Raw genomic sequence first — 23,840 nt, 5'->3', positions numbered from 1 at the left:
CAAGCGCACAGACTGAGAAAAACCGGACAATCGGTTTACGTAATAGGCCCTAAGGTCTATAATCGAATACCGGATGACGTGAGAAGTGCAACTTCTGCCTGCATATTTAAAAACAGAATAAAAACGTGGCTTCTTGAGAAGCAATTTTACGATTTTTCATTTTTTAATTGATTATTTCTAATTTGTAATTGTATTATAATAATTTTAATTTATATGGAATGATATTCGATTACGATTATTATTACTTGATGATTTTATATTTAATTGATATTGTATTGATATTGTTTGTCTTATTCATGTCGATTCATTACGTACGTTTAACGTACCTACTCTGAATTATTGTATTTACTTAATTAATGACTTGTAATAGTATATTACCAATAAAATTTTCATTTTCATTTTCATTTTCAATCACTATGAAACACCATAAAACTTCCAGTAAACTACACCCTATTAAAATGACAGGACTTCAGTTAGCCCTACGGTTTACTTTTTAAAATTTTGTCCATCTAGTTATAACTGTCATTTTCTTTTTTCATTTTCATTTTTTTTTCAGGTAATCGAGAGGCGTAAAATATATGGAACACACGTCAATATTAAGCAGTTTAAAAACCCTCCCAAAATTTTGATATTCACCGACAGACTTAAGTTGATAGTACACGTCAAACGGATTGCATATGAGCGAGATTCCTATTATATTTTATTCGCCCGGGTTATTCATTCATTTTAAAATTAACAGTTGTCAATCATCTGAGAAGCTCGGTGGCGCAGCGGTAAACTTGCTCGGTCTGCGATTGTTGAAGTGAAGCAACTTTCGCAAAGGCCGGTCATAGGATGGGTGACCACAAAAAAAAGTTTTCATCTCGAGCTCCTCCGTGCTTCGGAAGGCACGCTAAGTCGTTGGTCCCGGCTGCATTAGCAGTCGTTAATAACCACACGAGATAAAATATTACCTAAATACCTATTTAGGAAAATGAAGACAGTCACAGGCCGGTAAGCAGAGTTTATTTTTTTTAATCGAATTTGCCTTGTTATTTTCAAAAAAGGATGAATTATGATTGAGCATTTGCCTGTTTGATACAACGTTCTAAATAAGTACAAACAAGAATTTAATAAAAAAGTTAAATACCGGGAAATCGATGTGACTTACTATGTTGTGGGAAACCATATTTTATAATCTTGTATTATTCAACCTTGGCGTGTTAAATGCTGGAGTAAGCTTATTTCATTGTTGTTTCGATAGTCAGTTACGCCAAGCCTCTCGCCATAGAGCCGGCCGATCACCTCGCGACTACAAACATTTCAGGACTCCGATAGCGACCCCGCCGGCGTGGTCGACGATTTCCTTCATTCAGCGCTTATCACACACGCACTAGGATCAATTAATTATTTCAGATATTATCCTCTCAGACGACGCCCTGAGCCGAGGTTCGCGCCCAACTGGGCACCCTCAGGTCTGTTGTCCTAAATTTTAAACCGGGTGAGAGCCCTCAGCGCCCCCCCTAAAAGCGTGGTGGAGTATGCTCCCTATGTATCCTTGATTGGGGCCTGTTCCATTGAATAAAGAATAATACTACGTATAGAACGGTAACTCTCCGCTCCGCGCCAATTCACACACGTCAAACGGTTTGTATACAGAGAGATACCTTTTTTGATTCGCCCGGGTTCATTTACTTATTCTTCCTAAAATTAAGAGCTGTCAATCATCCGTCCCTTTCCTTTTCGGTGGTTAAGAAAATGACAGGTATAACTTAAAGTAAAATTAGGACGTGTCTGCAGGAATCAGTGCTAGTATATTATTATAATAAAGTAGAAGAAGTAGAGATTATTAAGAAGTAGGTACCTATAGGTTATTAATTTAAATTCAGTAAGTCTCTATATTTAGCTTCAGTCATAATTTATAACAAGTGTACTCAATATTTATTCAATTTATTTATTTTATCCTATCCATCTACTTATCTATATTTAGTTTATAATATCCTATGAGAAATCAGAACACTTTTAAAGGGATAACCGAAGTGTTGCACCAATAAAGCCCCCAGTGACCCGATTAAGAGTTCGTCGACGTATAACCCTGTCGGGTAGGTAGACACTCTGCAAGTTGGGTCGGCATGCACTATCTGTTTGTTTTATTTGGTCGGGTTACCCGACGCCAGACGCCCTGTCCTAGGTTGCCAAGAATTTCATTTCCTCGGAGACTGATTCTAGAAAAATATGGAGTTAGGTTTGAAAGTAGAACGTCGGGTCGTTACGTAATGAAGTAGGTAGTTTTGGATTGCAAAAGTAAAGGATAAACTTTTTCTTTGGCCTGGTTTGTTTCTACAGTCTTACTTAGTACTTGCCCGGAGAACTAATTAGCTTCTACCGGCTTTTAAAAAACGAAAACTAAAGATAATGGTGCTAATTCCTGTAAATACCATCTAATTTTATTTTAAGTTATATCTGTCATTTTCTTATCCACCGAAAAGGAAAGGGACGGGTAATCGACAAGCATAAAATTTATAGAACACACGTCAATTTTAAGCACAAATCTAAACCAACCGTCTAAAAATTTTACATCAGTCAATAACCCGACACAGTTAAGTAGACAGCACGTCAAACGGATTGCATACCAGCGACGTACCTTTTTGATTCGCCCGGGTTATTCATTCATTTGCTCATTCTTCCGAATTTGCTCATTCTTAAGAGCTGTGAATCATCCGTCCCTTTCCTTTTCGACGGATATGAAACTGACGGATATAACTTAAAATAAAATTAGGCGGTGTCTGCAGGAATCGGGGCCAATACCAGGGGCCTGTTTAATAAAACTTACAATTGTAAATTACAATGACAATTTGATGTACATTGCGGAGTTAGTGATCACAAATATTTTGCCGTTTCATATTAGTTACGTAATGAACATTAAATTGTCGTTGTAATTTACAATTGTAAGTTTTATTAAACAGGCCCCAGGTTTAAAACTCAATCAGGTGTGGGTATTTAATTCACCTTGCGTTCCCGTTAAACCGACCCCAATGGCGATAGAGTCGTGAGCTTATGTTCTATTATAAATTCTATTATAACATACACATACATAAACTCACGCCCGTAATCCCTAATGGGGTGGGCAGAGCCACAAGTAATCAAAGACAACTTGCAGCCACTGTTGATACGATGTCGTAAGCTGGATATGATGAACCTTATGGTGATAAGGGATCAGCCTATCGCCCATAACATTAGTCCATCATGTTAGAGGACACAATCCCTCTGTCGGTTTTTACGACATGCCCGGGAAGACAAGCAGCTGAACGTTTTCTATGTTTTTTATTTGCTCCCAGAACAGCATAGAAGCATTCTATTATAAATTGGGTTTTATATTCCAGCAATAAAACCAAGAGAGTCGAAGATCAAGGAGTTCCGGGACATCGTTCACTCACTGCCGCAGTGCAACCGGGAGACCCTCAAATTCCTACTCGAACATCTACTCAGGTAAATTAAGATTATGTATACTAATACTAAACACTAGAATACAACACACAAAAGAGGAAGACGACGACCCGATTACTCTAGTCATAGTTTTTTTTTTTGACGTGACTTATTGTAGATTTGCCGCAGATGGCATTAACTATTTAGCCGGACTCTAGGCAGCCAATCAGCTCGCGACACCAAACACTTCAGGACCCCGATACCGACCCCGAAGCGTGGTCGACGATTTCCCTCAATCAGCGCTTATCGCTATCGATCCACTATGGTGGATTAATTCTTTCAAATATTTTTCCTCTCAGACGACGCCCTAAGCCAAGGTTCGCGCCCAACTGGGCACCCTCAGGCCTGTCGTCTTAAACGTTGAACCGGGTGAGAGCCTTCAGCGCTCCCCATTTGTCCGGCCAAGTAGTTATTGCCATCTGCGGCAAATCTACAATAAGTCACGGCAAAATTAAAAAATTAAAAAAAAAACCAGGTTTAAAATTTAATTCGCACTACGAAAAAGTCTACGTATTTTAATGGAGCTAATTGACAACTTATAATAATTTCCAAGGACTTCTTTCGCAGTACTACAATTCATCTAAGAAAGCAATATTAATATTTGACACTTGTTTGCATTGCGCACTTACATTCATATGCGCAAATGTCAAATTGCAATATTGGTTTTTTAGATGAATTGCTTCGATGTGGCCATTTTAACCCCCCAGTTTACAATTTGAAATTATCGTCGTTTTAATAAGTTTCTATTTTGTAGAGAAAGAATTAATGTATGTAAAACTTTAGTCCGGCATTGCAACTTAACGATTCCTCCGAAGCCCGAAGGAGTTAGGAGAGCGATTCCCTTGCTTGTATCTCGGACCTTGCTTCTCTAACCGCAGATGTAGCGCATAATCTACCACATTGACTACACTGGGTGTCTACATGTTTTTCTTTCAATCATCAGCGTACCGTCAAATAGGTCGACAAATAAATCGTTTTTTCAAGAATTTCAGGTGGGCATTTGTTTTTAAACGTTTGTAAACGAGGTGTCAGAGTATACAGGTGCATTTCCAAAGGGCTTTAACCTGTGAAGGTTCAAAAAGACTTGGCATAAGGCCAGGAGCCACACAAAGGAAATACTGTGCTGGAAAACATTTGTGTGAAACCGTTAAATGTATTTTATTTATGTTTGTATTCTTTTTGAATCGACCTCATGAACTCTTTTGTGTACTTTTTTTTTTACTTTACATACGCGTTGGTTGGAGAACTTATTCCCTTCAGCCAAGTATAAAATGTCATCCGAGGTAAAACAAAGTACTTACCAAAGTGGATATTACTTGTAACCGAGATGAAAAAAAATTGCTCTCAAAAACAATTTTCTCTATGAGTCTCCTCACGATGTTTTCCTTCACATTTTTTTATTAAGTAAGTTTTTATACTTAAATGTTGCTTGGAAGAGATTGCTACTTAGCGATAAGGCCGCCTATTTTACTATTTCTATTTCTCTTTTGTTTTTTATATTTTCCCGTTTTGTGCAATAAAGTGTGATGTTATGAATTTGTTGTACATTTTCCGCAAAGAGCATTAACTACTTGGCCGGACAAATGTTTTCCTTCGCCTTTAAGCACGTGACGTCAATAGAATATTTTCGCGATATAAACATGAATTGGCATCTACAAATACATACCCATTTAAATACTTATTTTTTTTTATTACGTAGTTAATGTGACATGGTATCAAAGTGTATACATATTAGTACTCGTAACCGTACTTATCTATTAAATTAACATTAATTGTTATGTACTACCTGCTTACCATTGTTTTGTACGTATTACTGCTACATTTCATGCATTTAAATGCTGCATATTGAAATACGACTGTTTAGAATTCAGAATAACCTATGATGGTAGCAATTTGAAAGTCGTTGGTCCTAACCTGAGTGAGTGATTCTATTCTAGCCCCGACCTTGTGCATTTTATGTTTATTCTTTGTTTGTCCATCACGTTGTTAAGTTTTATCTCGACGTGGCAGAAGACAGACGCGCCGCGACGAAGTAATCTTTAAAAAAATAAACGTCACTTTTCCCGCCTTTTCCTGGCGCGCGGTGTACGCATGCCTCAGAATCCGTCCTTAGTATTGAATGGACGGCGCTCTTCGCAGACGGCCCACAGCGATTTTGTACCATATTGATTTTCAACGCAACAGTGTGGTAATTTTACATTAGACAGTCGTCAGTCAATACGTGTTGTGCGAGTGGTTTTCTACTTATTATTATTAGTAAAAAAATATAAACAAAACAGTGCCTTCGCGAGTGTTTTTGTAAATATTTATTGTTCGTCGCTACATCGATTGCCGGTAAGTGGTACCTATTTAGGTCACCTGTGATTTATTCATTTATTTTAGACGATTTATCAAGTTTCCGAACGGATTTCCTATTTCTTTTTAAATTGTGCTTTTCTTTTGGCGAGTGGAATTGAAAGAGGTTGACGACAAAAGAGTTTAGAATCCCGAGGTTGAATGCTTGTGTATTTGTTTACGGAAGAGCTATTGATTCGTGTGTTAGGGGATGGCACGGGGTGGTACGGTGGTAGACCGCTCAAATCTTTTTGTTTTCCACAAATTGATGGTGTTTGAATGGAAACGTTTTTGGAAGCTTAACACGTATCGAACGAATTGGCACAAAACTGTTTTCGATCGTGATTTTAAGCGTAGGTAGGTGCAAGAAATCGGCGGAAAAAACAAAATAAAAATAATTTAATGCACTGTTTAATACTTTTGGCAAGTCTTCGATACCAAAAAAATAACGTCTTTATTTAATGTCGTAGGTACCTAAGTATTTCAGCGTAATATATTTTTTTTCGGTAACGAACATCTCTCGGAGGTACTCGATTTAACAACGTATTTTCTCAAATAAAAACAGTTCTATTTTCATAACTGCGCAGACGTACCAACCAATAACATATTTGTATCGACAATTTGCGTATGTTGGTTGACCTCAACCCCGACTGAAAGAAGTTTTATTATCAACCATGAACGTAAACAACTGCCCAAAATACCTATACTCCGTAGATAAACATACAAACACACTTACACAAATACGTTTTGGAGTATTAATAGATGCCTATTTCTTTGCTGGACGTGGAGTAAAGAAAAAAAGAATGCGCGGTCAAAGCTTATTATCTCGAACATACTTACCTCTCTAAAAATGAGCTAAAACATTATGCCTCTTCAGCGCGATTGGACTTACTCTATGGGAGATGTGTTATGTGCTATTTGGCCATTGAGATATATTTAAAAAAAGATAGTACTTACCAGTATTATTAATTTTAAAATTTGTGTTTTTTTTCGCTGTCTGTTGTCGAGACGGAGTAAAACGCAGTGAATTATATTCTCTTTGGCCTAGAGAGTTGCTTGTGTCGAGGGCAGATTCTTTTGAGCTTCACGGGCCGTATCAACAACACATCATATTATTCTTCTTCGGAGGCTTCCCTTCGCGGGTTGGAAGGTCAGACATGCAGTCGCTTCTGTAAAAAACCGGACCTGTCAAATCTTCAGGTTAGGTTAGCGGACTTTGTGAAAACGATGATATTCTCCGAAGGCGTTTCTGGCTACTGAACATAGTTTGGACTTCTTCTAAGTCAAAAGTCAAAGTCAAAATAATCTTCAAGTCCCATCCTTCGCCGCATTGTTACTTACCATCAGGTATTAAGTGTCAAGATTGTGGTCAAATAACACAAATTAAAAAAAAATATCGGACGGGTGTCTCACATCCTTGATTAACGCGGTAAGAACCCGGTATTGTGTGATTTAATTACTTAAAATTAAAATTATTTAATATGTACTCGTTTGCTTAATAAGTTTCCGGCCAAGTAGTTAATGCCATCTGCGGCAAATCTATAAGCGTAGAGGCGATTCCTCTTTATCATCAGAGGGTTACCCTAATGTTACGACATTAGACAATATTAGGATTTTAACTTCGGGCAGATCATTATCATTTTGACTAGCCACGTAAGCTTTAATAGGCCACTCCAAAATATCATTGCGGACCCTTGCGTTTGTTTATGATGTTATAGGCAGATATTATATACTTAATATACTTTTTCAGTTTTCTACAAGATTTCGATATACCTACTTGCTTAGATTATCATATTCCTAGCGTTATCCCGTTTTCACAGGGTCCACTTAATTAGCTTTAGGCGCGCGTGTCCGTGTATACTTTTTATAACCCCTTTACAGAAGTGACTTCCGGGATAAAAAATATCATATGTTCTTTAATAATAAGTTTTATGTTTTACTAGTTTCTGTAGTCCTATGGTATACCGGCTTCCTTCTCAAACGGGGAGCAACAGTTTAAACCAGTAATTTTATACTATAATGTTATAAATGCGAAAGTAACTCTGTCTGTTAAGTTTCGATCCAAGTAAAACTGTTAAATAAAGACAGTTGCATCAAAATTTTATCATAAATTCCCTAAATTATGGCGCCTACCTACCCTTTAAGTTAGAAACTGATCAAATACTAACTTGAAGTCTTAGTAACACTCAGTTTAAAAAAAAATCATCAAAATCATTTCAGTAGCTATGGCGTCATGCGCTTCTTGACACGATCACGCTGGATTTCCGCGGGAATGAGGTATTTTCCCGCCGTAAAAAGTTGCCTGTGTCCGTGCTTAGGATCCTATCTTTAAATTAACCAAGTCTTATAAAAATCCGTTCAGACGGTAAGGCGTGAATGAGGTAAAACAAACAATTAAAAATCAGTAACTTAATTAGTTTTATGTCTACCGCCTATGCCTTAAGTACGATAGTATGAATATTAATAGCCCATATCCTTTTCTAGGTTACTATCTATCACCTAACTAGATTTCATCAAAATCCGTTCAGCCGTTTAGGCATGATAGAGCAAAACTCCCAGCAAAAACCATAAAAAAATAACTATCTCAATTCAGTTTTCTGCCTACTTCCTACCCCCTAAGTACGATGACGTGATCATTTTGATCTTATATCTCTTTTTAGGTAACCATCTATTACCTTACTAAATTTCATCAAAATCCGTTCAGTCGTTTAGACGTGAGAGAGCAAAAGTCCCAACAAAAACGACTAAAAATCACTAACTCAATTTAGTTATCTGCCTACTGCCTACCCCCTAAGAACGATGGCGTGATTATTTATGGCCTATGTCCATTTCTATGTTATCATCTATAACCATACCAAATTTCATCAAAATCCGTTCAGCCGTTTAGGCGTGAAAGAGTAACAGACAGACAGAGTATAATATTAGTATGGATATTATAGAGTCACGACGAATTTATTAAAAACATCATAGAAGAAAAGCTAGAAGGAAAGAGAGGAAGGGGAAGACCAAGAAGAGCTTACATGGAACAGATTAAAGAAAAGGTTAACGTCGTGTCTTGTAGGGAAGTCAAGGAATTGGCCTTCGATCGACCGGAATGGAAAATGCTACACTGACAAGAGCGTGGCTCTTAAACTGAAGATGATGATTAGATGATGATGTAGTCGTGAGCTTGTGTTTATCTGGATAATTGATATCACGTGCTATCCAGGATTTGTGCCCGGTTAAGTAATCGCAGTAGGCTCGCGTCTAAGGACTACCTAAACATAGCTGGCGAGGAGTATGTGTATATACTATACACCTCTGCCCACCCCTTTAGGGATACAGGCTTGATGTCTTCTATCGTGTGGGTTGTGAAGTGAATTATCAACCTCGTCAACAGTGATGTCAGGGTTGTTATTGCACCGCCAAAGGCCCTTGCCATGACTCATGTAACGACTACTTACTTACATCAGTAAGTATTAACCGAGACCAACGGCTTAACGTACCTTCACCGTGATCACCCTGTAATGTCCTAACCAAACTAGGGATCACAAAGTGATCTGATCACAAAATCAAAAGTGATCACAAAATGTTTCGGAAAGCACGCCGTTGGTCCCGGGCTTCTCGCCCAAATACCTTGACCAACCCGCAGTGGAGCAGCGAGGTGGAGTATGCTTCATACCCCCTCCGGTTGATTGAGGGGAGGCCTGTGCCCAGCAGTGTATATATAAACAAAAAACAGACCCGCAAATTAGTATGACGTAGTATTTGTGTCGTAAGATAAGTAAGTAATAATGAACTGTAAAGCGACAGGTTATCACACGTCAATCACAGTGACCCCAAAGTAGGGTCTTACGACGCGTAAGACCATGTTTTATCATCCTGTCTGTTCATTCGTGGTGTAGAGTTTGAGTGCCGAGGACTTGCTTTCAAGACTGTATTGGACAAACCTGTCTTTGGATATGGCCAAACGTTGATTGAAATATCATTAAACGTTGACGTTTCAACGATATGGTTAATTTATGTTGGCTATTTCATGAAATATGACCACAGTATGTTCATTCACCTAATTGGAGATGTTGATCACGGCTATCTCCTAAACATCACTATTCAAAAGATTTTCAGAGAAATATGCTTATCTATTTCCTTGTTTCATACTTTTTAGAGCGTGATTTTTCTGTAAGTAATCGAGTTTTAGTTTTTATAAGTACTTTTACTTATCATAACATAAACTGCCTATATACGTCCCACTGCTGGCCACATGGAGCATACTCCACCACGCTGCGTCAATGCGGGTTGGTGGAGGTGTTTTTACGGCTAATAGCCGGGACCAACGGCTTAACGTGCCCTCCGAAGCACGGAATCATTTTACTTTTTTTCTTTTTTTTTTCTTTTTCATTTTTCTTTTTATTAAAAAACAAACAAGCAAGATATCGTTACTTTGTTGTAACAAGATTATTTCTCGACTTTACATACTTACCTAAATTATAAATGAATATAAAAGATAAATTTTAAATGAATATTAGCTAGGCATAAACTTTTAATAGTCTGTGGGACCCGTTGAGTTCAAGGCAAAGTTTATTATGTATAATGGAAATGTTTGAAGAAATACGTACGTCTGAGATTTAAAATTGGTTTCATTATCATGTTTTATGAACACATATATAAGATCGCGCTTATTTACCGTTGAGGAGCTTTTGGGGTAGTCAGAGACCATGGAACTTTAGCTTCTTCTGAGAATAATGAGAGTATTATTGTAATTTGATCAGCTGATTTTAAAAACTTATTTTTTTTTAGTATTATGCTCTATACCTCTTCCAGCTGATTGAGGGGAGACCTGTGCGCAGCAGTGGGACGTATATAGGCTGTTCATGTTATATTTTGGAGCTATGTGACTTAACCTATATTGGGCTGGTTTTCCCTTCGCGAGTTGGAAAGTCAGACAGGCAGTCGTTTCTGTAGAAAACCGGACTTGTCAAATCTTCAGGTTAGGTAAGCGGACCCCGTGAAAAACGGAACAATGCTAGGAAGATGACGATAAGCAGCTGATTTTAATATGGTACGGGTAGATAACAAAAAGAAAAATCCCTCATTCAGCGCTTATCGCTATCGACCCACTAGGGTCGATTAATTCTTAAAAATATAGGTAATCCTCTTAGACTACGTTGCCCTAAGCTAAGGTACGCGCCCAACTGGGGCACCTTCAGGCCCTCAGCGCTCCCATTTTTTTTTGAGTTTCCCCCGAGGGTTAAGTCCACCCTCGAGAGGAGTATATTCTAGACTTAATAGCGTCAAACACACTATTGGATACGGAGACCCTTCCAGTTTACAACAACTTAATAAGATACTTAAAAAAACATATGCAATACACTAAAGTATTATTAATTAAAAATTTTAAAAACATAATTCTAGAATATCTAAAACAAAATAGTAATTTATATAAGTTCAGCGCTCCCCTTTTGTCCGGTGAAGTAGTGAATGTATTGCAGCAAATCTAAAGTAAGTCATACATACTTAAACTCACGTCTATTTTCCACCGGGGTAAGCAGAGACTATGGCATTCCATTCAGAAAGAACAATACAACAGGTTACAATAAGTCACGTAAAAAGAAACAACTTCCCAAACCACTTCGTAATATTAACGCACCTAAATTGCATTGTCATTCAGCTTAAATGTAAGTTAATTTGCTGTCGCCGTTGACAGTTAGGCGAAAGCCTTCGTGCTCTGTCATTTAGGCGATTTTCATACGACACAAAAAAAAATCTTCTATCGTGTGGTTTCTGGTGTCAGGGTTATTATTGAACCGCCAAAGGCCCCTAACATGGCTCATGTAACGACTACTCACATCAGTAAGTAGTAACCCGGACCAACGGCTTAACGTGCCTTCTGAAGCACGGATCATCTTACTATCTGACAATCAGGTGATTAGCCTGTGATGTCCTACCCAAACTAGTGATTACGAAGTAATTATTGTGATATATCCCCACCGGGATTTTTGCTTTGTAATGTGATTTTGTGACCAATACTTAGTCTGAATCATATTAAAGACCCAGTGGTCCTCAGTTCAAATTCATAGAGATGACTATGGATACCTGTAGAGATCCCCCACACTAGCGGCGACGTAAGCGCCGCGCACCGTCGGCGTTCGATAGCCGACCTGCGCCGACGTTGCGTCGCTGCGACGTAGAGTCGATTACATAAGATCACTAAATCTTTTAAGGGGCAATGTACTTATACGTTTTTACAATAAGATTCCCATTGACATTCAGAATTTGCCAGAATTTGTTAAACAAAAACTTTACAAAAAAGGTTATTATAAACTTAGTGATTATTTAGAAGATATAAATGCATGGGATTAACTTTATGAGAACTGATATTAGGCAGCTAAATTACTCAATTGTATAACAATATTTTAATTGTTTATTTTTATTTTTTTTAAATAACGTCTAGGCGGATTTTTCTTGCAGCTTCTTTTCCCCGGCTATACAGGTGAGAAGCTGCAGTAGTTTTAGGCGGATGGGACGTTCGTATGTAAAAATTGACGATTCAAAGTGTAACTATGTTACCTACCTACCGAAAAAAGATATATTTGAATTTGAATTAGACTTCGCGTTGACGCTGGAACGATAACGACCCAGGAAAGACGCTAGTGTGGGAGTCTCTTAACGTGCGCCTCATAGCTTTGTAAGAGCTTTGCTAACCACCAGAACGAAAGTAGACTTCATATTTTATTCACGATAGATATTGATCCTTGGCCCTAATAGTATCAAGTAAATAAATCATAGAACCACTAGCTTTTATAGACAAATTAATGGTATATCAGTCCGCCTATTCAGTTTTGGATGAGTGTACCTAACTGTGGCACGACACGCCATTCAAATTGATGCTCAATCATGAGAGTTGTAAAATTCAATTTAATGGATAAAGTTGGATTAGTATTTTTGGACAAGAATAGTTTGGTTGATAAGGACATTACAGGCTTGAATCACGTGATTGTCCGGAAAAGTAACATGATTCCGTGCTTCGGAAGGCACGGTCGTTGGTCCCGGTTACTAGCCCAAACACCTCCACCGACACGCAGTGAAGCAGCGTTGTGGAGTATATATGCTTCATTCATACCCCTCTGGTCGATTGATGGGAGGCCTGTGCCCAGAATTGGGATATCTTCTTCTTCTATCGTTTGGGTTGTGAGGTGGAGTACCAACCTCATCAACCCTGGTGTCAGGGTTACTATTGAGCCGCCAAAGGCCCCTGACATGTCTTATGTAACGACTAGGTACTTCCTTGCATCAGTAATTAGTAACCGGGACCAACGGCTTAACGTGCCTTCTGCAGCACGGATCATCTTATTTTCGGACAATCTGGTGATCAGTCAGTAATGTCCTTACCAAACTAGGGATCACTAAGTGTTTTTTTGATATGTCCCCACCGGGAATCGAACCCGGGACCTCCGGATCGTGAGCCCAACGCTCAACCACTGGACCACGAAGGTCGTTATTGGGACGTAATATAGGCATACAATAAGAAATAATTCTATGTATAGAACGACAGCTCTCCGCTTCCCAGCAGCGACTGAGCTAGGTTTACACCCCCTCGGTTGTACTTTAGTCTTCATTCGTATGGACTTCAGACGTCACACACACAAATGCGCGTGTACGATAACGTCAATGTGTAGTCTGTGTAAAACGAGGTGTTTTGTATGAATTGTCTGGGGTGTGATATATGCTAGGTTTATGTTATGGTTGTAGTATTTTTTGGATATCTTTTATTATTTCTAGCTTTTATACTGGACTGGGAGCGGATAAAATACAGAACACGTTCAGCTGCTTCGCTTCCCGGGCATGTCGTAAAATCCTACAAGAGATGTTGTGTCCTTTCTAACATGATGGATAACTGTTGTAGGTGATAGGCCGATTCCTTGTCACCATACGGTTCATCTGTTCATCTTATTTGTATGATTACTTATGAACCCACCCCATTAGGTTATCGGTCTGCCTATCATCAAAACAAAACATGGTAATTTATTTGCTGAAAAAAGTAGGTCGGCTCGAGACGTATTTATTATTAAGTAGGTACCTAAAACTTACAAATGGCACGAAGAACGCGGCACAGCGCAGCGCGGGGAAATAAATTGAATAACCATGCTCATATGTTGGCAATTTACTCAGCTCTGCAATCTCTCATAGTCCTTATGCTCCACGAAATTAGGTTTACACAACTCGAATAAAAAACCAAACCTGACAGCGACACAAAACTACCATTTCACCATAAACGAGTATACACATTCGGCAAATTTTATGCGCATCTTTATTTTAGGCGAGCATGCCAATCGATCGGCTCCATCACGCTACGACCATAAATTACTTTTTACGCTCACTCCATAGAATTTTCGAAGAAAAGCCGATGCAAGACGATTTGGTAGCAGTCACTCGAGACCGCGTCCGCCAACCGCTCGCTTCCCGCGCACATGTCCGCCCCCCACACGCCCCCTCTCCACTACCACAGGTACCTGCCAGCAGCGGCGGCCGCGCCCAGGGTCCCGCAGGAAGCCCGCAACGATATCCCCCTCCGCGCCAAAAGTGTCTGCTTAACCGAACGGCCGCGATCCAAATATGTCCGCAACATCCGCAGCGCCGACACCCGCTCCCGGTACCCCGACAAACAATTCTTCCGCCACCGACCACCATCAGCATCCCAAACCAAACCTCGTCCGCGAAACTCTAAAGTCATGGTCAAACAACAAAACCGAAAATTAATCGAAAAAGTCCCCTGTGCCATCTCCGTTCAAACGCTTTCTATACCGATGAAATATGCGGACGGAAATATTAGGCATTCAACCTCTAAAAATGCGAATATGGACCGACCAGATTACAGAACTAAGTCTTCTAATCCTCCAAAACAGGTCAGCGACAACAAGAGGCTGTGTTCGACGGTGAGCTGCGGGAAAGAGACAGAGAACAAGCTGTTGTTGCAGATATGCGAAGCCGAGCAAGTGTCTGACTTTGAAAGGATTCTTAATTCTAATGCAATACTGTGCGAGAGGAGGCAGGCGCACGTGTGGCGCGGGTGCGGCGAGCTCGCGTCCAGCGCGTCGGTGCTGCCGCGGCCGCGCTCCGCGTACTCGCTGCATGCCGTGAGCCAGGTCTACCACCACCTGTTCCACCAGCACGAGGAGTCGCTGCAGCCCCTCATCCAGCGCTACCGGCAAGAAGCCACCGACGACGACAAACCTTGTCCCCCTTACAGTATACTCCAAGACAACTGGTTCGAACACCTCCAAGACCTATCACAGTTCTATGAAGACGACGTAGCTCTGCAGCAGGAGATCGAAACTATCACAGACCGAATAGTCGCCGAGGAAGTTAAAGCTGCCGAAACAAAAGTTACCAGTCCAAAAAATAAGAATTTTAACGTTAATTTGACAGATTTGATTGGCTTGCATGTGAACGGTGAAGGGTTTTCGCCGATATCGAATCACGATGGTCCCTCGCCCGACGTAGACAAGGTCGAGCACGAGGCGGAGTACAAGGAATGGCTCGGGGCGAGTATGAGCGCAAATTCGGAATTTGATCCTATTTCTCAGGGTAGAAGTGATTCGGTGGACTGCTTAGCGGAAAGTTTGGACTCTGTTAAAATAGACACCGATGCAAAAGTGCCGACGATAACCTTCAGTAATTGTTGTGACGGGTGCGCGCGCAGCGAGCTGCCCAACAATACTGAAGTCGTCAATTTGGCCGTGCCCTCTATTGAGAGTGCTGATGAGTCCCGCCCGCCGATGTGACCTTAGACCCGCTCATTGTCGGCTTGATTAAACTAGATCATCCATGAACTTTTAGATTGGAGTTAAACAAAATGATAGCTCTAGAACCAGAACAGTCGATGCCGAAAGAGGTACCGAAAGTGGAGCCGACGAGCTCCCGGGCGCCTCTTCAGCGGGCAAGCGCTGTTAGTCAAAAATCCGTCGAAATTGTGGTCCACCCGGAGGGATCCAATAATCCCTTGCACAGGTCAAAACTGGCCCCGAGTCGATCGTCTTCGGAGACGCAGTCGACGGGGAAGAAAATACTCAATTTGAGGAAGACCAAAAATTCTTCTATAGAGAGTACGATGAGTCTTCCTAACCAGAAGTCTTTGGAGAAGAAGCATGGGAGTCTGCGACACCAGAAGACGATCAGTGCACATTCTGACGTCACCCTGAGCACGCAGCAGTCGATGACTGACGACAGGAAGGCGCTCAGGGAAGCACTTTATCAGGGTATATTTCACAGGCATAGACGAACTATATTCGCTGTTGGTTCTTTCCTTAGAATGCTTAAATCCAAAACTTCTAATTACGACTCGATAAGATCGGACTCCGATGAGATATAGCACGAGTAGAGCGTAGTTATTCCAATTTTTTATAGTAGAACATGGTGCCACAGACTGATCAACGGATCGTGCTTTTGTATGGAGAGAGTAATCAAATAAAGTGATGATTATTAGGTACTTTGTAAGACTTTTATTTTGTATTGAAATGTTCCTACATTAGTTTGGATAATTGTTTGTTAACCCCGCTTGTATTGGACGGCGAACTAGTATACTTAGAGCTGTATCAATGGTTGTTATTATTTATAAATTGGTTGCGTTAGTGAAGTACACGAGCTATAGAGTAACATTGTAAATCACCTAACTAAAATACCTAAAGTATAAAGCTGAGTTTGACGTCAATATTGGTAAGTAGATAAATAAATACTTAGGTAATTAACTAAAGTTATTTGACGACATTTTCAGTAAAACAATACAGTCAATAAGTAAATAATTTTATATTATTTTTTATGAATCAAGTGTTTTTGATTTGAAATTCTATGTTCCATACTCGGTCTGATACAAAATCTAAGTACTCATAGTGCCCTCTTTGGTACAGTCATGAGCAATATCATGTACCCACTTTAGAACCCTGTCGCACTATCACATTTGACATTTAATGAGGATTACGGTTTAATTTGTTAAAAAAGTTAATGTGACATGGTTGCAAAGTGTATACATATTAGTACTCGTGACCGTACACTTCAACCGATCAAATCAAATCAGTTTATTTGCGAGAGCACACAAAATACAAAAAGGTTGTAAAATAATTTATATAAGAGTGTTGTGATGTTTTCAGCCTGCACACAGCGTACCTGGTCTACGAATATTAAAAAAAATAATAAAGGAATGGTACGTCGAAAAGAACATAACTACTTATTGTCATTAAAAATTATACTTATTACAAAATTTAACGATATTTTCTCGTGAATTTAACGATTCACGATGTTATAAATAAAAAAATGTCAAGTCAATAGTACTTACTCTAAACCGACGAGCATACGTCTTTGATGAGTGAAAGAGTGCAACGACCACGGAATTCCACTTGCTTACCCGAACTCCCGGTCTAATATAAAAACAAACCTACTTCCTTAAAGATAGGTATGTGTGGAAACCCTAATGATATAACATCTATCAAGTACCATTTTAAAGGCAAATAGGTACACTGGTAGGTACTACCATTCTGATAAAAGCAATGTGCCTAATCTTCTTCCATTGCAAATAGAAACATGAATTATTCTGGCAAAATTGGTTTGTCATTGACATCGAATAGTAGAAGGTCAATGTGTGTTTGTGTAGTGTTTATTTAAATTGATGTTCTTTCACAGTAGGTACGTAAGCAACGTAACGTAATAGTGTAAGTCGGAATTTTATTTTCACAGTAGGACCAAACCGCTTTTTAAATAAGAAGAAAATCCATAAGTATTTATATAAATAGTGCCTAGTGCACTCTCATAGACTTAAAACCTAACTAATGAGTGAAAATGCTATTATGCAGATTTCGTTCTACAGATTTAACCTCATAATTTGTCGTTGCTCAGGTGCCGTACATAATTATTTAAAAATATAATGTAATGGCTGAAGTACTTAAGTTAAAATTTCCAGTAAGTATTTATTTTAAATAAAACATAGATCATTCGTGAAAAAATCAACAAAAAAATCAGTCAAACTTTCCAGTCTTGTATATTTTGTATATTTTTCATTAATATTGTTTACCTGACAAACTTTTTTAAAGTGATTGAAAAGCACTATTGAAGTTTATAAAGAAAATGACAATCGATTTATTTTTTCAGTTAGCGTCCGTGAAACTTTGTAGACACATCACTAAAAAGTCAATGACGTAAAAATACAGCACGGCAACCTAATGAATCGGTTCAATGCCGTAGGGATGTTAAATGTAAAAAAATAAAGCATAGCTACTTACCTATTATTATTTGAAACGTAAAGGATGCATTGGAATAATCATATTTCATATTTATTATTGTAATCGTACAAATTAAAATAAAATGTGAAAGTATTTTTTGTAATTTCACGTTTATTTTACTTTACAATTTTATTATGGATATGAATCGTGAATTAACAATATTTGAAAAACAATATTCATATTAAAAATATTTTACTCGTAAAAAATATGTCAGAAAAAGTACTTTTTGAGTCAATCCTAAGTTTTTCTTTTTTTTTATATAATATGTAATCGCTCCGCTACCGTCACACATCCCTAGTAGATATTTCCATATTGCGTGACCCGGCACAGTCAAGGACGTATGGCTGGTACAATACAATATACCTGCCTGCTTACCTTGGCATATTGTACAGGGACGATTGTCACTAGCGTTGTCGTAAAGATCGCGTCAGATTAACGGTAGTTAGCTTGAATAAATGGCTTTACAGATTTAATGGTGGAATGTGTCAAAATCGTAAAATTTTCCAGCTTAATCGACTTTGAGCACGACAGTAGCGCCGCCTAGCGTTCGAAACTATTTGGGACTATTCAAATAGGTACTAATGCTTTTACAACTATATAGTATATTATCATTATTTAAAGTGGAAAAGTAAATGAGTATTGAATTTATTAAATTATAAAAATCGCAGGAAAAATCAATGTAATTTTGACAATCACTCTATTCGAATTTAATAACATTTTTGCCACCGGCTGCGCGGGATTTTCTTTGCATTTTCATACAAGAAAAACTCAATTTATAATTTTTTAAAACCCTAAAATTACCGAACCAATTTCAATTGTTATTAAAAGCAATGTTACTCTATAGCCAGTCCAAAATTAGACCATAAGGTAATTAAAATTTCATATTATATTTACTTGAATTGAATGTTTTTTCAAAATGAAAAAAGCTTGCACCAAATAATAAAAATTTACATAATATTTTAGTAGTTTTTGGGTAATTAATGAGTAATATTTAAAACAAAAAGTTAACTTATTTTCAACGCACTGTAGTAGAATGAAATTTAGAATTTTCATGCACTAACATTGAATTCAAGTAAAAATGATGCTTCAAAACGAATATATTATAGAGCTTATACGTAGTGAAAAATATCCATTTTCATACAAACATACACATAAAATTATATATTATTATATACTCGAGTAGATTTGTATTTTTTTGCATCATTGGTAGTTTAGTGGTTAGTAGCGGAACAATGGATTGTTGAGACACATTTTTGGAACATTTTATGATGCACTTTTTTATATATTTGTACATCAAAAAAGAAAAAAGTTTTTTGTAAGACGTGCGCTGTTGTGAAGTGTAGATTTTTTTAAAAGTATGTTGTTGGCGGTGAAAACTAGGATAATACAAAAAAAAAAAATTGTATACAAGTATAAGCATTTTTTTATTTTGAAACTTGCCAATAACCATCAGAAAACCTTTGTGTTTTTTTTTTATAAAAATGCAATATTTAAAACTGACCAAAGAAAAAATTTTCACCGCCAATATTATAATTAAGTATATATATGTATATAAAGTATACTATGAGCTTTGTAATTTTATTATATATATATAAGATATAAGTAGATAGCTTTTTTACATTAGTGAGTAGGCAACTTTAATTTTTGAAATATATAATGATAATAATATGTATGCGAATTTTTGTTAAGGTTTATAGGTAATAATAATAAGTTTTTGTATATTTTTCCTATTAATACGTAATTTTTATTAATATTTTTATACAGGGTGTTGGCTGTAAAGCAAGTAATAGTGATATAAGTATATTTGACTTCTTATTTTTCAACCTTAGGTCTTATTCTTTTGTGTAAGTTACTTATACCTAATTGACATATTTTTTATATTTATAATTAAGTATTTCAGTTTTTAAGATTTTTTTTATACGTATTATTCCATCGATCAAAATAAATGTATAAAAAGTTTGTCGATTATAATTATATTATTATAATAAGATATGACCACCCTGTATAAATGGTTTTGTTAAAGTTTCTTAAGTAAGTCAAAAAATGTTAACAATTATTGTTAAATTAATTTTAAACTTATTACACAGTAGTAGTTGTTACTAACAATGTTTTTTATAAGTAAGCAATTAATTAAAATACGTTACTATTTGTTATTTAAACTCTCTTATTGGGTTTTTGAGAAATAATTTCAGACAGCAAAAATTGGTTTATGTAATAGTATAAGTAAGTTATTAAATTCTTAAACAATTTTGCAAATTTAGTAGGAACATTCCTTAATTTTAAATCAAAAAATGTCCGTTAAGAGTACAGTAAAGAAAAAAGACTGCGTGTATATTGAAATTATGAAAATTTGCTGAAAATGAATGTCTTTTCTTTCTGTAACGAACTTTGATTACGTAAATACATAACTGGCATTATTCCTAGTTCTTTTTTTATTTTATGTCACTTTCATACAACCTGAAGCACGTTGAGGCGGTAAGTATACAGAGTATTACCCTGCGTAGGAGTTCCGTATGAAATGGCGCTGAATTTCGAACGCAAACATTATTATTATCATGGAATAAACAATAATATTACGAACACTCTCCGCCCCGCTCCAAGAAGAGATTGGAACGAGCGTTATTTACCTCACCCCCGATGGTGGGCCGATTGAGGGCGCGCGGACTGTATGTCCGACTCGAACGCAGTAAGGCGGCTCACTGTAAAAACGAGATTTTTGTATGGAGTGTCCGGGCTGTGACTTCATAGAACACAGTGTATCCCTGTGGGCATCAAACAGGTCTCGCGTGCCGATTGCTCGCCACTATGACTAGAGTAATCTGAATTATATTTTACGTACACTTTACCCATAGATTTGTCTCAGACTGAGTAATAGATGCTCGGTAGACTGACATAACGGCATAGGGCGGCATAGGGATAGGGCATAACGACAATTCTCGACACGAAGAAATGGAGCTTCGTAAAGAAAATAATGCAAATAATTAAGTATTTAAATACACAGTGTTAGTGATATCGTAGCGAATACTTAGGGAGATGATTTAGATCATGATTCTCAGTTAATATCAAACAGAATTTTCTGTCGCAAAATTCACAATTTTTTTATATTTTTTAAAATTATTTTCAATGTTATATTTTGCGATGGAAAATTCCACTCGATATTAACTCTGAATAATCAGCTGAATTACCCCTCTCAGTATTTGTTACGATGTCACTTACACTTGTACAAGTACGTACAGTAGCCATACAAGTGCGTATGGGTGTTAATGACACTGTAACAAATACTGAGGTGGACGATACAGACCATGATTCTGAGTCGAAATCTAATTAGAATTTCCTGTCAGAAAAGTATTTTACTTAGTATTTTTTTAAATTATTTTCAGTTAAGTAAGTATAATACTTTTGGAACGGAAAATTCCACTTGATATCAACTCAAAATCATGGTCTGGATCATCCTTCAAAGTTTTCATTACCTTCGATGTCACTAACACCCTGTATAATAATAAAAAAAGTTAGTCACGCAAAAAAGTGATAACGGCTCGACCAATTTTAATACAATGTGTGTTTTAATGGGTACTTACCCCTGGTATTTCAGAATGACTCGAACAAGTTAAATGAAACTTTATAGGTAAATGTAAGTCCTAACCCTCCCAGGCAGTCCTTGCTCAGGGTTACGCGTGTAGACCTCAACGGTTGCAGAGACAGAGATGGGAGTCATAGGTACGGCAATGCAGGACGGAAGGGGCAAGTCACAGGGACTCGAACCTGGAACCTGACAGAGGGCAGCAGTAACTGTCAGTACTATTCAGAGGCTACTCTGGGTGCCCTCCCCCTCGCGTCAGACAGGGTACTGCGGGGCAGAAAGCAAGAGGGAAACCACTGCCTTATTTTTTCCCTAAAAAAGTAACATGGAAAATGTGATAAAGGTAAGTAGGTAAGTACCTAATTTCCTTTAGTTCTGTGGTGCACTTATGAATTTCTCGTGGTTTCCTCACGATGTTTTCCTTCACCGCTGAACACGTGATAAACATTTATGATCCAAACATAAATTCGAAAACAAATTCGAAAATCGTTGGTTTAGGCCTGTGCTGGGATTTGAACTTGCGGCCTCAAAGTGAGAGTCAGTTTTCTACCGACTGGGCTACCACGACTCTCAAGAACATTGCATTGCATTAGTCAACATTATTATGCCTCACTATTATCAAACGGCTGAGTCTGTTCGTTGTTGCATTTCGTATAATTTTCAATTCGTCCATGCCGATCAAATATACAAAAATCTACTAAGTTTTAGTAACGGATATGGAAAGTTTTTCATAAAATAGTAAAAGTACTAAAACGCTCAGTTGTATTTTTTCAATAATAAAATATACGTATCTATTTCCAATTATGTAAGTATACTTACGTCTTACAGTTACAATAGAATGTATGGATATGTTGTGTCGCTAGGGTTGACTATTAAGAAATAAACATATAAGTAAATAGGTATTTTTAGCTTAAAATTAAAAAGGTAAACATGAATTTCGGCTCAGTAAAGATGTTTTATTTTAAAATCACATTCCCTGCTTTTGACATTTCAATCAATCAATCAATGATACTTTATTGCACAACAACATATACAAAGGACATTTTTATTATTATTATTATTAAAGAATTTATGTTATGAAATAGTCGTAAATGATAGTAAATTAGGTACCTACTAGTAGATAGATATGTACTTAGTACATACATTGTGGAAAAAATATCACAAAGACAACTACCAACTGCCTTCCGCTTCGAGAAAACTAGAGCAATTAAATAGACTTTGCTACCCTTACAGATAAAGTACAATAAGCACCTAGGACCTTAAATGGAGTACCTACCTAAATACGAAAAACTTAATCCTATCTTGATGAAGCACAGTTGCGTAAAAATGAAAGCAGATAGGTTTTCTTCAGAATTCTCGTAATAGAATAAATTAAATGGGGCTCGCTTTAATTTCAATAGACATGAAATTCTCATGAGGCGCGTATGTCAATATCTTTTACTTCTCACAAAAGGAGATTGGGAGTTATCTTCTTTCTTTGTGTTTAGTTTAGTTTGCTCATATTTTTTTTTAAATAAAGTCACATTATATTCTTTCACAATGAAAGAATTAATAAAAAGGTTTATATAGAATTTGTCAGAAAGACGTAAGTTACTTACCTTTTTTGTTTTATGAAATTAGAATAATATATTTTGCTGCCCTGCAAAAAATAACATACTTATATAGGAGTTTATTCAGCTGCTTAACATGTTGCTCTAGGGAAGTCAACCAAGCATAGAGCAACACGGACCTCCGCGGCAACCAAGGGATTTGGTGGGTAGAACAAAAACTTTTCTCTATCAATTCATTCAAACTACCGTCACTTGTGATCTGACGGTTAGTTCATTGCCGGACGCGCTCGAAGACGGACGTCTTGTCGTCTCTTCGCGATAAGTGCTTTATCTTTCGGTGTGAAAGTTTATGTGACCATAAAAAAAACTGCAATTCTGTTCAACTCTGTAGGGTAGAACTTCATCAACCAGCCAGCCAGCGCGCCCGGCACAGCTTTATGGAGCTGGTGCGCTGTCCAGGTGGATTGCGGATTGTAAAGGTAGGTGAAGATTTTTTTTAACTGCACATTTTAACAGGATTACCTACGCCCTTAAGCTGCTCATTTATACTGACAAGTTTAGTACCTTTGCCTATCCCGGTACCAATAACAATGTTAGTGTGAAATATTATAATATAATCAATAGAAGTATGAAAGCTGTTCATTCTTAAAAATAATTCTTGGC

General features: G+C 37.5%; 2 protein-coding genes across 2 annotated transcripts; both read left to right on the top strand.

The window, feature by feature from the left end:
- Window positions 1-973: 973 nt before the first annotated feature.
- Window positions 974-15,560, top strand: LOC126376399 (uncharacterized). The gene is made up of 4 exons (XM_050023726.1): window positions 974-989; window positions 3,363-3,468; window positions 5,637-5,799; window positions 14,682-15,560. The coding sequence occupies exons 1-4, from the start codon at window positions 974-976 to the stop codon at window positions 15,558-15,560; spliced, it is 1,164 nt and encodes a 387-aa protein (XP_049879683.1).
- A 71-nt stretch (window positions 15,561-15,631) lies between these two features.
- On the top strand, window positions 15,632-20,470 carry LOC126376316 (uncharacterized). Its single transcript, XM_050023645.1, has one exon. The coding sequence runs from the start codon at window positions 15,632-15,634 to the stop codon at window positions 16,145-16,147; it is 516 nt and encodes a 171-aa protein (XP_049879602.1). The 3' UTR covers window positions 16,148-20,470.
- The last annotated feature ends 3,370 nt before the right edge of the window (window positions 20,471-23,840 follow it).

Source organism: Pectinophora gossypiella, chromosome 20 (assembly GCF_024362695.1).
Source record: "Pectinophora gossypiella chromosome 20, ilPecGoss1.1, whole genome shotgun sequence".
NCBI classification, from domain to species: Eukaryota; Metazoa; Arthropoda; class Insecta; order Lepidoptera; family Gelechiidae; genus Pectinophora; species Pectinophora gossypiella.
The sequence above is the reverse complement of the archived record's forward strand: the minus strand, read 5'-3'. Positions and strand labels throughout refer to the sequence as shown.